The 18742-nt window shown below is 37.7% G+C and overlaps 1 protein-coding gene across 1 annotated transcript in view; it reads right to left on the reverse strand.

Moving 5' to 3' along the window:
- gabra3 (gamma-aminobutyric acid type A receptor subunit alpha3) overlaps positions 1-18742 on the reverse strand; it is a 212813-nt gene that overhangs the window by 135583 nt on the left and 58488 nt on the right. Inside the window, exons 3-4 of the mRNA XM_058759002.1 lie at positions 8546-8667; positions 5817-5884 (exon numbers count right to left, since the gene is read on the reverse strand). Coding sequence (XP_058614985.1) covers positions 5817-5884; positions 8546-8667 — 190 coding nt within the window. The remainder of the gene's footprint in view (positions 1-5816; positions 5885-8545; positions 8668-18742) is intronic.

Here is an 18742-nt window from a genome sequence, read left to right on the forward strand (position 1 = left end):
TATTTAGAATAATTTTGACACTGTGCTATTTTTGTCCCTTTTGATGAGGATGATTAGGGAAAAAGAAAAAAAAGAGTCCTTTTATGCGGTCATTACATCACAGTAATGCTTGTGAAATGGGAATGGGAGCAGAGTAGGTAAAAAACTGACAACTAACACTGAGCCTTTTCAGAATATAATGAATGCATCAAATGCATCAAGCTCTTTGATTCCAAGAACACAACTTCAAGATGCCCTCAACATTATTTTTGTCCTTATTAGTTTCAGACAATGAGATCAATAGCACTTTTGACAAATATGAGTAAAATGAGGTACATCAGATGAAGATTCCTATCATCGACCAGGGATGTCAAACCACTGGCACTGCATTACCAAATCAATACTGAGAAAATAATAATAGCAATAAATGGAAAAAATATCGATCTTCTGCAGTCTTCTGGCAAATATGTTTCTTGGTAAAAAATGTCCTGCTTTCCAAGATAATAATATATTAAATACAGTTAGTTTTTTCTTGAGTGAATGCAAACTGCCAGAAAAAAGAAAAAGTAGGATATGTGTCAAAATATCTAGGCAATCTAGGCATTAAACCTTGCAGTTTAAATGGAGCCTCTTATAATAATCTAATTATTGCTTTTAAATAACTGGAAAACTTAAAACACAGTTTACTTAATCTATGTTTTATTGTTTTTAATTTATTTTATTGCTGGTACTGTACTGTGCAACTATATTGCTTGCTTTTTTCCCCTTTGTTGAAACAATATTTACTTAGAGAAATATTATTATTATTATTTAATTTTTTTTTTATCCTAAGACTGGACTACATAGTCTTACTGATGAAATCATAACATTGCTGTCATATTAGTGTTACCAAACACACTACTCTATTAATAGTAAATAATCTGATTTCAATGAGTAAACGTTATCCATCCATTCACAGTTTTTTTTTTTTTTTTTTTTTTTTTATGAAATCTGATAATATAGCCTTAAAACACTAGTATGTAAATGGTTATAGATTTAGTGTTCTAGACTTTTTCTTTTTGCTGAAAGTATGAGCAAGTTATAAAATATTAAAACACAATTATGATGACGAGCATGATGATGATGATGATGATTATTATTAGATGAAGAAAAAAATAAATGAAACAAAACAAAACAGCTCTGAAACAAACAAACAAACAAACAAACAAACACAGCAGCATTTAATAAACAAGCATAATTCATCCACAAGATAGATGTGTTTAAAGTCTAAGACCACCCGTACAAACAAAAACAAACTGGGTGCTGCCAAGAGATGAAATGTAATCTCGGTTATATGTAATAATGTCTTGAGGTAATATAAGAAGCATGGATCCAAGCAGGAGAAGTCAAAACAAGAGTGCAAATTCTGCGACCCACTCTTGTGCCAAATCCCTACAAAGTGATGTGAACAATGAGTCTGCGACAAATCTGGATAAGCATGAACAGGATCATAAGAGAGATTTGCTACAAAGCCTGACAACAGATAATGTTATCTGAAGCAAATCTGACATTTGCACAAGCTGTTGAAACAGCTCTCAGTATGCAAACTGGGGACCACGACTTGAACTACTTAAAATTAAAATAAGGAAAATGACAAAAACAACCAGAATAGAGTGTGAATATAATCATGACTTTGCTAGAAGGTTGTAAGCAAATAGTTTGATGCTATCTTGTTCTAGCCCATACCTGTACTAGTATCTCATGCATAGCTACATAGATTATTCTACAGCACTTTTGATCTGATATATGGCGTCTATCCAGTTTAATCTTGCAACGAATTAAAAATAATTTATTTAAGGCTCACAATGAAGTAAGTCACTGACAATCCCTTCAGGAAGGACAAAAGATGAACTCTAAAAAGGCTGTTTCCAAAAATGCAGGCTCGGAAAAGTAAAAAATCCCAAATGCGATTTTGGTAATAATGGCAATGTCAAAAGAACTACATATTGTGCATTAGAAGATGCTCATGATGCTGATGCAGTGCATTTTTTAAATATCACAGGGAAGTGTTTCCCTGGAGATCTTCAAGTAATGAGAAAGTTACAACTAAAAGAACTATACCTGACATTGTACAATGTGGAAAGACCAAAAATACAGGCCCACGTTTTAGGCTGAGTTAGTGTGGGAATATAAAAAGTTTGCAAGCTGAAGAGTAGACTTTAGGAACCACCTGCACTTTGGCCTCAGGTGCAGACAGCATGGACTCATTCCTCTCAGCTTACTCCTGAGGCCTGTGATGAAAGATCACAAGACTAACACTACAAACTGGACATGTGTCCTTTAATACAGCACATGGATATACTAGTATCTACAACTTAGACAATCTAATGCAGGGGTAAGAACAAAATAGCTGCTAGAACACTCTACCAAGAGGATAATGATCTGGCATACTCTTTGAGAGGGCACTCTTCTAGTCAAAGTAATGACCTGGTTGTTTGGAACTGATACTTTTCTAACTTTTTAAACTTTTTTCATGGATGACTGATGAAAGCTTGTACACTCTAACTCCCAGAGAATGAACAGAATCAGTCCGATCAGACCAGAGCTTGCCTTTTCGGACAGTTCTTGCCAGTTTTGAGTGCAATATGGATTAAATGGTTAATGAATGGTCGATATTGCACAAGGCCAGTCATTAGTAACATAACTCTTACAGCTTCCAATGCACTGTCTCTCCTTGAGACCAGTCTTCCTCAAGGTATAATGTGACATTGCCAGGCCACCACAAAGACCAGTGACCATGACTGCAGTCATAGCCTAGAGCAGCCAAAAGCTTTGACTTTATACATTGTTTCGTTTGTTTTTACTTGAGGCATCTTTTACCACTGCTATCTTCTGCTACCTGACTGATCATTCTCCCCACAGAATCTTGTCGCAAAGCCTGTATATTCTATCAGTTTCTGTGAATATTTCATTTTAGACTTGTGATGTTGTTAGACTCAGCACTGATGTTCCCATACGCAAACCCAATGACTTGGAATCATGGGGGGTTGATGAGACGTCACATAGAGACAGCAGATCACTTATTATGGACGGTTATTTTCAGCACAATGAAAATAACTCTTGTGATGGCATAACAACAGTCTGAGATGAATGTTTACTCGTTCTCTATATGCATTAAGGAATTTCACATTTCCAACAAATATGGTCTATGTTACCAATCGTCACATAAACTGTACCCTCAATACAACACAACTATTTATGATGTAACATTAACAAACACTTTTCCAAATTTTAAAATGTCTGAGCTCACAGACTGTTGGGTTGTCCCCGTCAATATGTAGCTACTATGCTATTCTGACCTTGCTGAAGACGGCACACTAGCTGTCTTTACTTCCAAAAAGATGACACCTCTGCAGATGCCTATGAGGATGCCCAAGATTATGGGGAGATAGAGGTTGTGTGGAACTGGGTTTTTGGGGAAGTCCATTAAGGGCACTTACTCTGTCAAGGGAGTCGATGTGGTGGCCAGTGTTGGTAACAGTTCTGCAGTAGAAGATGGTGGTGTCAAGTCAAGCCATCTTTATTTCAAAGCAGTAATGCAAACTTCATGAGACAAATTCAAATTCTACTGTAAAGCAATTCTAACAAGCCAATAATATCATTTTTCAGCTCAATTCAGTTCAATAGCAGTGTCGGTATTTCAAAGTTAATCAATTATGAAACAACTTTAGTTTCAGCTATAAAGAAGCTCTACAGAAGACAATAGTGCCATTATTCAGCTCAATGCAGTTTAAGTTTTATTCTCACTCGATAGTGTCAATGACGTCAAATCAATAAAAATGATTGATGTTTTTAAATGAACCCAGGCTCATTGAAAATACCAGGGAGTGGAGCTAAAACGTGCATTCAGTATGTGACTGTGGCATGTTTTTACTATGTTGCTTCAAGTATGTATTGCAGTGGTTTAGAATTCAAATGTCCAGGGAGAGTCGCTAAAAGGTTAATGCTCTATCGTATTGGAAAATAACATACCCTACACCAAACCCAACCCTAAACCTACCCAATACTGTTAATGAATGCAGAAGTGATATAAAAATGCATTCACTGATGCAACCTTGCTATTTTAACTTATACGCAGGTTTGAGTTGTTTTATCTAACCATAGTTTAACCGGATTGACTTCGGAACGCTTCACCTCACAAGTGCAAGAGCTACTGAGCGTTAGAAAACCCATACATATGTGATGATAACATTCAAAAATATCAGTTTTCAAATCTCTCAGCAATTGTTTTGAAGTCATAACATAATATTGGAAATTGTGCAAAAATTAGGCTTTCTTAATCAAAGCTCTGGTCCTATAAATCATAATTTGTGTGAAAAGACATAAAAGTTGTTGGAGTATAACTGCCTCTTGTGCAGAAACATAGGTACATGTGAGCCTGGGTAGCTTTAAACACCAACTACACAAGCCAAAGGTGACAGTGGTAAGGAACCCAAATTCCATCAGGTGACAGGAGCTGGTGTGTGTCAATGCTAGACTTTTGATCCCATTAGCTGGAGCGCAGAAGTCCTGGACTTCTTTATCCTCGGGGTAGCAGGCGAGACGGTCACAGTGCATCACCTTCCGAAAGTATTTCTTCAGTGATGCTTGTTACGCCACATCTCCTGTCATAGCATGACGATGCAGGGGCCAAACAATTCAGAACCTGCTGTCTGGGTTTAACGACCAAATTTACTGTCCAACTTGAAACTGACTGCTTTGGCTGTGCCTCTGTCTTCTAATTCGGTCTTGACACCATTGCAGAGTAGGCTGAAGATAAGTCATGAGAACATACTAGGGCTCTCATCCAGAATGTGATATTCTCACTTCAAGGCATAGATCAGAGATAATGAGTCTTTCCTTATCGCAACAGCAACCAATTATAGCAAGCTTGCGATCTGTAGAGTCTTCTGGGTACTTCACAGCCACATTTTGGGTTGGTAACACTTACAGAACGTACTGTATGTAGGCCTACTGTAGGGCAATGTGACATTTATATTTTTGTACTCACAAACATCTTGAAAAAGAGCTGTAGTTGTGGACTATAGAAACTTTTATATACAACTTAGATTCTGTGATAAACTTCCCACAGTCCTCTGTGTAACAGATATTGTGTAATTTCCTACTAATTGGACTTTCATAATAGTAGTTCTACTTTTTTAAGTGGAGCCATTCATAAGACATATTTGAAAATGCAGTATTTTTGCATAAACTTTATAGGTTGATTATGTTAAAATTAACCTTGATGATTATTGCTGTGTAATTTGAGTATTGTTTCATGCTCTGTATAATTTGACAGATAGTGATGTTTTCTTCTCACTATTAGAAAATTATGTTTCAGACAAACTACAAAGTACTGCCGCATGGCTGTGGTGATTCATCTTGTGTACTAGAGCCAATTGTGTGTATGATTAAGACGCATGCATTTCTCCATGCAGTCTTGCAACCAATTATCTTCTCTCTTAAATGAGCCCATAAAGGAACACAGCTTCACACATTCACTGGGACAAAGGGAAATAAAGGAAGGTACTATGTCTTCCTCTATGGCACATTTGACAAACAAATCTTTCTAAATTTAACAGCAATGAAAACATCTCAGTTTTCTCATGCGGTAATCTGCCACCAATTACGTGTAACCATACCTGGTTCAAGCATAATACATTATATAAAAAAGCAATAAATCTGAGGAACAGGCAAATATTGACATAAGTGAATATGAAAATTTTAATAAATACACGTAGAAAGAATTAAAAAAAAAAAAATCCTCACGTGAACCTAGTCTGTATAAAAACTTTAAGCGATAGTAAGAACACACATACCATATCGGTGTCTGATACTGGCCCGAAGCTTGTCACATAGATGTTTGTCCTCACCTCAGTCACACTTTCTGATTGGACAAAAAACAAAGAAAGAGTATGTGTAAGAACAGAAATAACTACTATGTAAAACAAATATTAAATTCATTTTAAAGCTATAAATCTCTAAAGACAACAATGAGGTATATGTCTAATGTCACCTGACCAAACTGGAAAACAGGTCTTATCGCATCCACTTGTCAGAGAAAGTGTTAACAGCAGTATGAACTGATGGCAATATCTATGGAGTTTTAGTGTAAGTAACCTATGACTTTTAACAACCTAGCTAGGTCTTTTTATTGTTGCCATTTTATTCATTTTAATATCAGAATGTCTGCTACAATCGCACCAACTAGATTTTAACCTTACTGAGCAAATTCAAAAAACATCTATTTCTTAGTAAATGTATATTGTCCTTCATGGTGGTGTATTTGGTTGTTTTATTTAGAGAATTCACTGGAACAGAGATTGTCTGATTGAGAAATTGAGCGCTCATCTGCCACAGATGTGCGAGGGGCAGGACACACATTGCCACCCTCATGTCGTCTATGACTGGGTTCACCACTGACTAGAGGGAAGGATAATACTTTATGTAATGAACTTTAAAGTTGTTAATGGGGATTTAGAGTCAAATAATTCCACTTGGCTCACTGCAGCTCCTGGTTTCAGCAAGCATAAAAAAGATCACAAAATCACTGATTTTAAGAGTGCTGACAACAGATTTGCAGATTTTTAGAGTGGGTTAGAAGAAAGATAGGGGGCTTAAGCCTCCCAGCTTAGGGCCCAGCAAAGTCTTGAGACTATACTGTAAATGCCATTAAAGGGGTCATGAACTACCTTTGTTTTTTATTTATTTTTTTATTTTGTACTGTTCTCTGATTGTTATCAAGATTTTTGCATCAATAAACATCATAATTTAGAAGTAATAGAGGCTATTTTCTGTCCTTTTTTGACCCCCCTCATCAGAACACTCTGTTTGAATAGGCGTGGAGGATTGTAGACTCGGAAGTAAACGCCCACTGCTGTGATTGGCTATCAGTTGTGTGTGTTTGACAGCCTACATCCTTCACAGATGGACGCTACTGTGATTTAGGTACAAAAAGCATAAATACTCAGTACATATCAAACGATCTGTAATAACAGACAAAGCAATAGTGACCAGATAATAAAAACAGTTACTCACACTTTTGTGTTGTGACATAACTGTCGGATCCAAAATATTCAGCACAGCATCTTTTACTTTCAATCTTTCTGAAAATCATGCGTCGAATTGTGCCATTTTTGTAAACGAATCCGCGGTAAAATAAAGTGAACAAAGGACCAAGTTCTTACTGACGTGGCCTGTTTGGTTTCTGCATAGACCTTCATTTGCCTGACTTGTTATTTACCTATTACACGAGCAAATTGGTGGGCGGGGCTAAACAGGTAGTGATGTAGAAGCAGGCGTTGATCTTCTGTGGAGGCGGGGTCGTTTTGGCAGATTTTTGTACTAATGAGAAAGTTTTGAGTTCTGAATCTTACAGAATGTTTTTATAGCACAATGACCTCTTATATATCAAAAGATCAAGGGAATTTCGATTTATCAGTCCATGGCCCCTTTAATCTTTCCATCAGAAAACTTGCCTGAAATGCTTTGTTTGTAGTCCTGCCAATGTTTCTGTGTCTACGTCACCATATTACACATGTAATATGCAATGTATATTAGGAGAATAATAATGTTTTCTGAACTTAAAAAAAATATATAAGCAGACCCCAAAAATAAAATTGTGAACTTTTAAATGACCATAATATGGGTACTTTAAAAAAATGTCCTGTGTGTGGCATATTCTAGGCCTTTAACCATCTGAATTAAGTCATCATGTTCCAGTTAGCAACTTTGATGTGATGAGTACTGTAATACACATCAGCAACTATGTAAAGCAGGGTGGAAATGAAAAGATTTGATGGAGCTTGAGAGGGGTGACTGGATGGGAGCCAGGATTGTGGAGACAGCAGGACTCAGGCAGTAGAGGCGATGGAAGCCGTCCAGCTCTACAGTATCAGCCCGCAGCTCTCAGTGCGCCAATGTGACTTAGCCCATTTATCAAAAGCAAACATCTTGATTTTTGACTGCCCACAGCTGGGCTCACAATTTAGGATCTGTACTTTTAGAGGTCACAAGGGATTCACTCTGTGGAGGAGAAAAAATTTACGCAGAGGGAGATGGTCTAATGGACATCTGTGGGACATTTCTATAAATGTCATTGGGACGTAGACTATAGTGCATCGATGCTCAGCATTTGATGTGCTCTGAATCCAGAATGACCAGGGGATCCAATCAGTTTCTTCATGATGATTAAGTGAGCAATCTGCGAGTGCACCATCACAGCAGCAGTCAAGACTTTTCTTTATTTTCATCAGCCATCTTCAACACATGAGGCTCCTTAAGCTTAGGATTTGTAAGTGATCTCGGGAGAGCGCTGTTCTGTGACAGATTTTGCTATTGATAAACATTAGAGTGCCAAGAGAAGATGAGTAATTTCACTGTTCCAAAACACAATCTGTCATGGATCTCAGAGCTGTGAGACTTGTGCTAAGAAGTGTAAATATGAAAGACAGAGGAAAAACACACTCCATCTGCAAGCCAACGGTAAGGCCAGCATGTGGACACTGGAGACATTGAGGAAGGAAATGTGTATACGCATTTATCATACCTCCTAGTCCAGGACGCAATCTGTTGTCGTAACCATCCAGCAAGCGGTCCAAGATCCGGGTAAAGATGGTGATGTTGTCTTTGCTGTCATCGGGAATAGGTTCTCTGTGACCTGTTACAGCTCTGTGGAGAAGAAAAAAAGAGATTCAGGTCTCATAAAGAGAGTAAGGATGCTTTGAAAAGAAGCAAATAGGCAACAAGAAAAAAAAAAAAAAATAGATAGAAAGAAGGTCACTAAGCAATAAGTGTCTGAAGTCATAAATAGAAGGATGGATAGAGAAGAAGAGAGATTGATCTGGTCAACATCTTTGATCTTTCCTTCTTTGAACATGTGCTGCGATTGAAGGAAAGAGATGCAGCCATTATGAATGGGTCCAGGACAGGTCCTACAAAGAAAATAACAGCTTGACTTCATCTAACGATAAAAAAACTAAAGCCTGACCACAATTCAAATGCATCCCAGTTCTTTCTTCCATAGACCCAAATTCCTGATTCTCATTGACTCAACTGAAACAATCCCCAAACCTTAAAATTCAGTTTCTTCTCGGAGGTGACTGATTGATTTTTTTATTTTATTTTAATAAGCAGTGAAATAAATAAATAAGTTTAATAAACAGTCTCTATTTACAAAAAATAAATAAATAAATCAAAGAAAAAAAGAAAAGAAAAAGTTAATTCAGCAATTAAAAATTATTTTTATTTAATTTAGTTATTTATGAATTTGTTAATACATTTAATTATATGCATTAAAAAAATAAAAATAAATAAATAAAAAACAGTAAGGTTTAACTTAAAGACTAGCATTTAGACTACTGGAATGAAGCATGGTCCACTTATAGCTTATTTTGGCCAGTAACTCTAAGCATTTGTATAAGTGATTTTTGATGTAAAAACTCGTGCAGTCAGACATTCTTTGTTGCAAAATTGTTTATTGCTGTTTATGCATTAGTAAATCAATCCAGTGAGTAAACAGTCAACTTCACATTGTTCCTCCTAGAGGCATGAAAATGATTTCAATTGGGAATAAATGCAAGCAAAGAACACCCCCTTCATAATCACTGGAGCTGTCAATCTCCTCAGTTCAGCAGAAGCTTATCGGTGATGGGTTCAGCACTGTTGGCAACACTCCCACTATAATCAATGAAACTGTCTACACTACACAATTAATTACTCATTTGCATTGTGTTTGAATTCTGTTAGTTATGATAAAAGCATTCCTGACAGTGCAGAAGTCAAGTTGCAATGTGATCATTGCATTTGTGCGCTCAACAGACATGGCTGTGATCATGCTCACTGCTGCTGAGAGTAGATCTAAATAAAATTCTATAATCGATACTTTTCACAGCTGGTTAATCTCAGCAACTGTGAAGGTGTAGTACATGTTTTCAGAAGAGTTCCACATGTAATATGTATTTAATATGCAAATATGCAAACCAATCATAGCAGTTTACATTGAAGTCTTAAAGGTGACTGGCCCCTTCAAACAAAGTGTTGAAATGAGAGGGCTAAAATCATTTCCTTTTATTTTTATTTTTATTCCTTTTAATTTACACTTTTGTTTTTGCCCCCATTTTTCATGAGCTGAACTCAAAGATCTAAGACTTTTTCTATGTACACAAAAGGCCTATATCTCTGTAACATCTGCTTATGATCCTTGATGGTCGTTAGGACTTTATGTCTTAAAGAGACCCTTTTAGCCTTTTGACATTTGCATATAATTCACAGCCTGGCCCCACATTCTACCGTTATATGGGTGCTAATTGCCAAGGGTTGTCCCCCCCCCACTGTCAAAAAGATGCTAAACAGATCGACTATCTTGTCTCTCCATCGGACTTCAAACACATTCCAAGAGAACTAAATGACCCTCGGTACCAGGGTTGTGGACTACCCCCACGATTACAAGATACATAACACACACATAGAGGCATTTTCTTTATTTAGACCATAATTAATCCGTTACAAATGTATCTGGTATATGCATGTGTTGTTTGTATGTTTCCTTATTATATTAGCCTAGTTACCACTCGTTATTCGTATTAGTAAACTCTAAACACTCGTATTCAGGTGTATGAATTTATCTCTGGTTTAATACCTTTTAGATGTCTCTTTCTTGATATCAAAATGATCTGCTCTTTATTCCTCACACAATGATGTACACTATGTGATCGTGAAATGCATCACACTATTTTTACTGTACTGTGGGGAAAATTACACCAGTCTCCAGATCAGTCGTAAAACATGCAAATGAGGTGTCAAGTGGGACAAAGAAACACTTTCCCGCTGAAACTATGTGCCTTGTTATTGGTCAAACTAACCAAAATGGGTGTTACAGGGAAACCAGATAAAACTTCTCCCACACCGAAAAGGCAAGTCTTCTCTTTACTTTCGGTGCCCTGGAGATGCACTTATCACCTCGGAAACCTCACAACTCCCCTTCCGGGGGGAGTCCGATCTTCTGGCAGTTTTAAGATCAGTAACTTTGTTGATTCACTTCGGACTAATCAACCCATGGCTGAAGCTTGACGAACCTTTCACTCCTAAAGGAATCCACCAGGAATCTACGCATTATACATGCACCAGGATGCTTTACTCAGCACCCACAAAACCCATGCAAGTAACCGCTTGTTAACTATCTAGATGCGCTTCTAGGCTTCGACCCCTTTTAATTAAGGTGATGTGATTGTCTGATGGTTCTTAACAGGTTGTAGTTAGCTGATGTGTAAATCCTGCCATTACACTCTCTCTTGCGCGCGAGCGCTCCCTCGCTCCCTCTCTCTCTCTCTCTCTCTCTCTCTCTCTCCATGCCTTCCTTGCGTTGGCATCTATGTTTAATGTGTGTATGTCTGTGTCTAGTTCGATGTTGCATGTTCCCCTGTAGTGTAGTTTAATAAACATCCATATGTATTCACACTTGGTTGTCTGTGTCTGCTTCTCTCAGAACAAGGTCACTTTAATGTCCGGTCTTGTTACATGCTCGGGGAGCAATGTTTCAGTAAGGAAATTATTTGTCGTGGCCATAGAAATAATTTTCCTTAGAGTCAATAGACGGTCCGTACTGCAGACAAACTAATAATTTTATTGTACTATTAATGCTACAGCTAATTCCTGAAGATAGATATATAATTGATAACAACCCGTTATGATTAATTATGTTCATCTCACTTAGAAATTTGCTACATTTCTCAAATATTGTTCACAAATCTGTCTAAATCTGTGTTAGTGAGCACTTCTGAGGTGTGGCATATCAAGATGCTGATTAGACAGCATGATTTTTGCACAGGTGTGCCTTAGGCTGGCCACAATAGAAGGCCACTCTAAAATGTGCAGTTTTACTGTATTGGGGGGGTCCGAAAACCAGTCAGTATCTGGTGTGACCACCATTTGCCTCACGCAGTGCAACACATCTCCTTCGCATAGAGTTGATCAGGTTGTTGATTGTGGCCTGTGGAATGTTGGTCCACTCCTCTTCCTCGCTGTGCGAAGTTGCTGGATATTGGCAGGAACTGCATTCAAAAATGCATTCAAAATGCCATCAATAAAATGCACCTGTGTTCGTTGTCCATAACATACGCCTGCCCATACAATAACCCCACCGCCACCATGGGCCACTCGATCTACAACGTTGACATCAGAAAACAGCTCACCCACACGACGCCATACACGCTGTCTGCCATCTGCCCTGTACAGTGAAAACCGGGATTCATCCGTGAAGAGAACACCTCTCCAAAGTGCCAGACGCCATCGAATGTGAGCATCTGCCCACTCAAGTCGGTTACGACGACGAACTGCAGTCAGGTTGAGACCCGATGAGGACGACGAGCACGCAGATGACCTTCCCTGAGACGGTTTCTGACAGTTTGTGCAGAAATTCTTTGGTTATGCAAACCAATTGTTGCAGCAGCTGTCCGGGTGGCTGGTCTCAGATGATCTTAGAGGTAAAGATGCTGGATGTGGAGGTCCTGGGCTGGTGTGGTTACACGTGGTCTGCAGTTGTGAGGCCGGTTGGATGTACTGCCAAATTCTCTGAAACGCCTTTGGAGACGGCATATGGAAATTCACAGGCAACAGCTCTGGTGGACATTTCTGCAGTCAGCATGCCAATTGCACGCTCCCTCAAAACTTGCGACATCTGTGGCATTGTGCTGTGTGATAAAACTGCACATTTTAGAGTGGCCTTTTATTGTGGCCAGCCTAAGGCACACCTGTGCAATAATCATGCTGTCTAATCAGCATCTTGATATGCCACACCTGTGAGGTGGATGGATTATCTCGGCAAAGGAGAGGTGCTCACTAACACAGATTTAGACAGATTTGTGAACAATATTTGAGAGAAATAGGCCTTTTGTGTACATAGAAAAAGTCTTAGATCTTTGAGTTCAGCTCATGAAAAATGGGGCAAAAACAAAAGTGTTGCGTTTATAATTTTGTTCAGTGTATATTAGTGCAGTGTTTTATTTTTACATTTGATTATTTAGTTTCTGTAGTATTTCTTACTTGAATACGTCTGCCGTGTATAGACCTGTCTGAACAACATGCACATCATCTATGTCAGTGGAAAAAAAAAACAAAAAAAAACAGACAGAGCAGAGCAGAGGCGTGATAGAGCTAATGGAACTCCAAGTGGATTAGTGAAACCTGTCACACAATTGAATATGGCTTTGCAGAAATCCCTGCTCTGGGATTTGGCTGCATTATATCCCAAAAGTTGCAAATGCATTCTTGAATATTCAGCCAACCCCTGGTTCTTTAATTACCTGAAATATGCAGAATAATTATGTCTTGCTGGGGCTGTGATTTCTCGATGAACAATGCAGTGGCACGATGGAGCGCGTGATAGACAGAAAGCTGACAAGATAATGAGTGCTGTCCTCAATCAAGGGCTGTGCTGGAAGCGACCTTGCACCAATTACATGCTGACCTTTAAAGGCCTTAAAATAGCATGCAAAACAAGAGGTTTGTCAAAAAACACACGCATTGCATGTGACAGTGTTTCATAAGGTTTTGTTTAGTTCTCTTGTGGCAGCAAAAACATGACCACATTGCTGGAATTAACTTGTTTTAGATTTTCTTATCATTCTGCACAACACTGATTAGTCATTTGTGGGAAGAATGATGCTTCACACCTCTGACACAGAGAAAGAAGTGATCCCATCTTTTTAGCTGAAACATCTTTGCACATTTATCATAACAGAATGTTACTGCTATGAAAAAAAATCATTTGATTTACAATGAAAAATTGAAAAAAATAAAAAATAAAAATAACTATTTAAAGTGAAATTTTGATGTCTAATATACAGGAGTTTGGTCTTAGTGAGTGTAATTACACTGTGTTTTGTTTCACTGTTGTTGTTTTTTTATGTCTCTTAATGAACTTTGACATGGTGAATATAGTTACTAAAAGTGAGTCATCCAAAACTTCAGAAGTGTTTATTGTATGATTTGTGTCTTTTATGACTGGTCCCACAATGGTCTGGGACAAAGTATCTGTACTAAACCAATGTTTCATAATTCATGCTAGAAATTCTAAAACTGACCTGACCTAAATATTTAACAAATATTTATGCTCCATGAAAATAAAAAGTAATTAGTATAACAGAATTACAGAAGAACCATAAAACTTTAAGTGAAACATTTTTTTGTGTGTGTGTGTGCTTTGTATTATAATTATATTATTTAGACATAATTATGATCAAATTAACAAGCTGCTCCAGGAAATAATTACATATTAAATACTGTACATGTTGTGCATTAGTTTTACTCATGTAATGTATAAATGCAAACTAAACAAATTAATAAAATTAAATAAAATTAATGAATGAATGAGCATGTTTTATTAATTATTATCTTATTCATATTTTATTGCATAGACCTATTAGTCCACATTTTACATGCAGTATTCAGCAAATATGCTGTACTTGCTTTTATCTTGCAGCACTGGGAAAAAATAAACACTCTCATAATTAATGTGCTTAAATCCAGTATACTGGACATTGAATATTACTTAGTTTCAGAAAAGCAGAATTAGCAGTTTGCAGCAATTTGCAACAATCAACAAAATGTTGTTTATTTGTAAAGGTGCCCATCTCTGGACTGAGGAGGTTAAATAGGTTGGAATGAATGATTCTCCTCTTTGCACTTTTGAAAACAGTCATGAGAGCCCATTACAGAGATCATCACACTGAAACATGAGCAAAATCCCTTTTAGTGTTACAGCATATAACAGAAGCTACAAAAAAAAAACAAAAAAAAAAAACAAGCCTTTCTGTAATGCCAGAGTGTGTTTAAGAGAGTGTTTGTGAGCTGTATTTTTCCATCAGAGTACTCTGGCATATTTTGTACTGAATCATCTCAAGAGGCTGTCGACTTTATTGTGGAGCTGAAAATGCAGCAGCACGGAGAGGTAAACATGGCGGAACGACTGCCTTTAGCCGACAGCAAAGGCAGACCAGCCTCCCTCCAATGTTAATTCATTTTCTTTGGGTTTACACCTCCTTGCAGGAAAACCCTGTCTCACCTGAGTGTGGAGGGGCTTAGCCGAAAGCATTGCAACGACTGACTGATAAGGGGCTCTTTGGATTTCTCCCACAGCTTAACGGCATACCATGTGACTGACCTATGTGTGTGTCAGAAGGCCGGTGAGGGATCAACCAGACCTGTCAGTGATGTGACATTTTGAAAGCTGATGATCTTCCCATTGTGTTGCGGTGGAGGAGTTCTGATAATTTATTCATTTCAAGAAAGCCACTCAGATGACAAATTGCAGTTTTTTAAGTGACACTCAAGAGCACCGTTTGTATGCGGAAACTGCATCCTGTCTCATGTCATTTTCATAGCTGCTCCTTTGAATATTGGCTCATTGATATTAATCAGCAGTAGATCATGCAGCCTCTTTCCATTTACAGAAACATGGCTGCTCTATTCAGAAGCTCACAGTGTAAGTGAAAGAACAATGGAAACTGTCTATGGCCGTACTTTCTGTTGTCTGTGTTGAGGAGATAAAATGAGCTAATGCCTGATTAACTGGGGAGATGGGCTGAACATCGTGGCTCTTCATGGTGTGTCTGCACATTGCAATTTTTTGTATTACTGAATTGAAGCTAATGAATGGCTGTTACTTGCCAGAGATGCTCATCCTGTGAAGATGGCCATTCAGTGAACTCAAACCAGAGGTTTATTAGTGGGATTCATGAGGCTACCATACAAGTCCTCCTTCGCGTTTGTTTCCCAGCCTTTCCAGCAGGTTTACGTAACCCTGTGAAGGCGAATCTTTAAAGGTAATTTAGAGTCCATTAAAACAAGCAGAGGAGGATAAGAATGAGTGCACGGTAGGGTGAAAGTGAAGTATGGAGCCACTGCCAAACGAAAAAAATACAGCTGAAGAAAGATGATACAAGCTACTAAGTTTCATTGCCCACGCATCTCTACAATACAGTCCTAAAGAAAAACCTTGGAGAAGTTTCTCTTCAAATGCATTCTAGGGCTCTAGCCTTCATTGTCAACCTCAAACAAACACTTTCAACTACATCCACCTTATTTTTCAATGCAGTAAGCAGTTTTCTGTGAATTCCAATTCATTAACCGCTATAAGAAAATAACGTGAAGAATAACAAAGTGCAGTAAACGGTAAAATAGTTTGCACTAGTTAAGATAATCAAATAATATGATCATATATAACAATTTGCAATATCAAGCAACAAAATTAGCTGTTTTGTACAGCTAAAAATTGCTGGAAGCTGATGACACCAGAAGCCAGACCTATAAAATTTACAAATGGTCACTTTTACAGGAAAAATTAGGTGGATAAGTTTCCACTGGTGCTGTGACCTAGTGGTTAGTGAGACATGGAGCTCAAGTAGTCAATGAAGTCTGGCTCCTATAATTTTCTTGTCTTCTCTCAACTATTAATATCAATTATAAAATAATACAAATACGTTTTTGCAAATTTATTTTATTATAATTATTATTATTATTATTATTATTATTATTATTATTATTATTATTATTTGTCTGTCTGTCTGTCTGTCTTTTATTTATTTATTGACTTTTTACATTTTGGAGAAAATGTGAATGGATCCGAATGCTTTTTACCATGTTGATATATGGTTGCCTGGGTGTTCTGGATGGTTCCAAGGGCACTCCTAAGTGGTTTCTAGGATATTCTGGGTGGAGCTATGCGGTTGCTTAATGGTGCACAGAAACTGAGCCCTTCGGCTCTCTAAGGGTCTGTTTACACCTGGTCACTACATGCGTTTTCTCCAAAACGCTTTTGACACTTAAGGAGGTGGTCCGGGATGCATTCCAGATGAAACAAGTGTAAATGCATCTGGTTGTTGAAACCACATTTATAAATTTTACTCCTCCCAAAATGTTAAATAAAATGAATGTGTGTGAGCGTGTTAGACTACATGAAATATTATAATCAGATATGACTCCGCTAATGCAACACGCATCGCCGTGGATGAGTATCTCTTCTGCAAGCCAACATGCAACTACCACAAATTAAATTAAAAGTAAGATGGAGACGCTCAACACACTATCATTCATTAAAAGTAGTAAGACTAACTTATCTTTCCAGTGGTGATGCTGCTCTCTCTCCTGTTGCGGTCTTTGATCTTGAAATTAGCTGAGGATGAATAAAATGCAGCACATATCTGTTGATTTTGTTGATATGAACTTTCCATATAGCACAGGAATTAAAGATCGGATTTGTAACTATTTTGCAGAGACACATTTATTTGGCCAGGTGTAAATGTAAACGTTTTAACAAATCAGATAGCTGATCAGAGAAAATGCATGAAGTGACCAGGTGTAAACAGGCCCTAGGAGATTCTTCTTCAAGACAGTGCTTCTCAACTGGGGTCCTCTAAATAAATAAATACATTTTGGGTACACAAATGCTGCCAAAAAGACAAACCCAATTAATAGATGTGCCAAATGTTGCTTGATTTGAGGTGACACGGTCAGTCAGATTGGACAGGAAACATGCATCATCTGTGTGCAGCCAAACGCAAGACATACGTGTCCCCATCTGGTGTTATGTGAGGTGTGTGAGCTGATTGGAATTTCTCTCTCAGATGTCAGGCTGGAGCACTGGAGGATCATGGGCCCTGGCGGCAGCTGCTTCATCCCTCTTCATTACCACCACATCATCCCTGCAAATAAAAAATTGACTTTTCCTCGTAACACCCTTCCTCCACCCCCATCCCAAACCTCTCCTATCAAGTTCTGTGTATTGGTATCCTTGAAGCTCTCTCTCTCTCTCTCAATCTCTTTTTTTAATCTTATCCCTTATTCCTCTCTCTTCACCCTCTCCCTCTTTCTTATAAAGTAAGTGGGAAAGAAAAATATTCAGGAGGTCCAGATAGTAGCAAATGTGATTCATTTCACTGAGCCGCCAGTATACCGTATGTATACATACACGCAATATTTCAATAGAGTGGAGTGCGGCAAATAGACAGTGTTGAAATGAACTCCTGAATATTGTATAATGTGTTTGCACACATGGTTCAGATAATGGAAGGGCTTTTATAATGCAAGAAATTTTGTTGGAATACAATCACCTTCTGAAGCAGAACAGATATTAATAGTATTGTTTACACCATTTTCAATTAGTTTTTCATTACACAACAAATAGCATGACAAGGCAAGGTTTGCTAGAGAAAATATTTTGGATACTACGAAAGCTGGTAGATGAAAACAATTATGCCAAATCCATTTCATTAATGGAAATATGCATATGGCATTCAATTAATAACATTTACTGAATGTAAAAGTAAAATGCAGGTTAAACATCTCTCAAGCACAAGAACTCTGTCAGCCCATTTATAGATTATTGGCTTGATGACCCATAAATAAAGAGATTTGGTAGCGCTATTCAAAATCTGTCTATTGACTGAATTGGCTATAATTAATAACCTAAACAGGTTGTTTTCAATTTTGAATGTTGAGTAAATATTAAGTAAAACATTAGTATAAAGGGGTCATAGAATGCAGGTTTTTTTTTTTTCGAATTTTAATATTATGTTTCTCAAGGTTAATTTATAAAGTCTGCATTTGTTTGTCACTCAATTTCAAGGGGTGTTACCGCTTCCCAAAACGGAAGTAAACACCCACTGTGATTGGCTAACTTAATTGCACCATATCACACACCCTCCTTTACAGCATGTTGTGTTTTGATACTTGAAATGGCAAGCTCCAT

The sequence above is a fragment of the Onychostoma macrolepis genome, chromosome 21 (assembly GCF_012432095.1).
Source record: "Onychostoma macrolepis isolate SWU-2019 chromosome 21, ASM1243209v1, whole genome shotgun sequence".
NCBI classification, from domain to species: domain Eukaryota; kingdom Metazoa; phylum Chordata; class Actinopteri; order Cypriniformes; family Cyprinidae; genus Onychostoma; species Onychostoma macrolepis.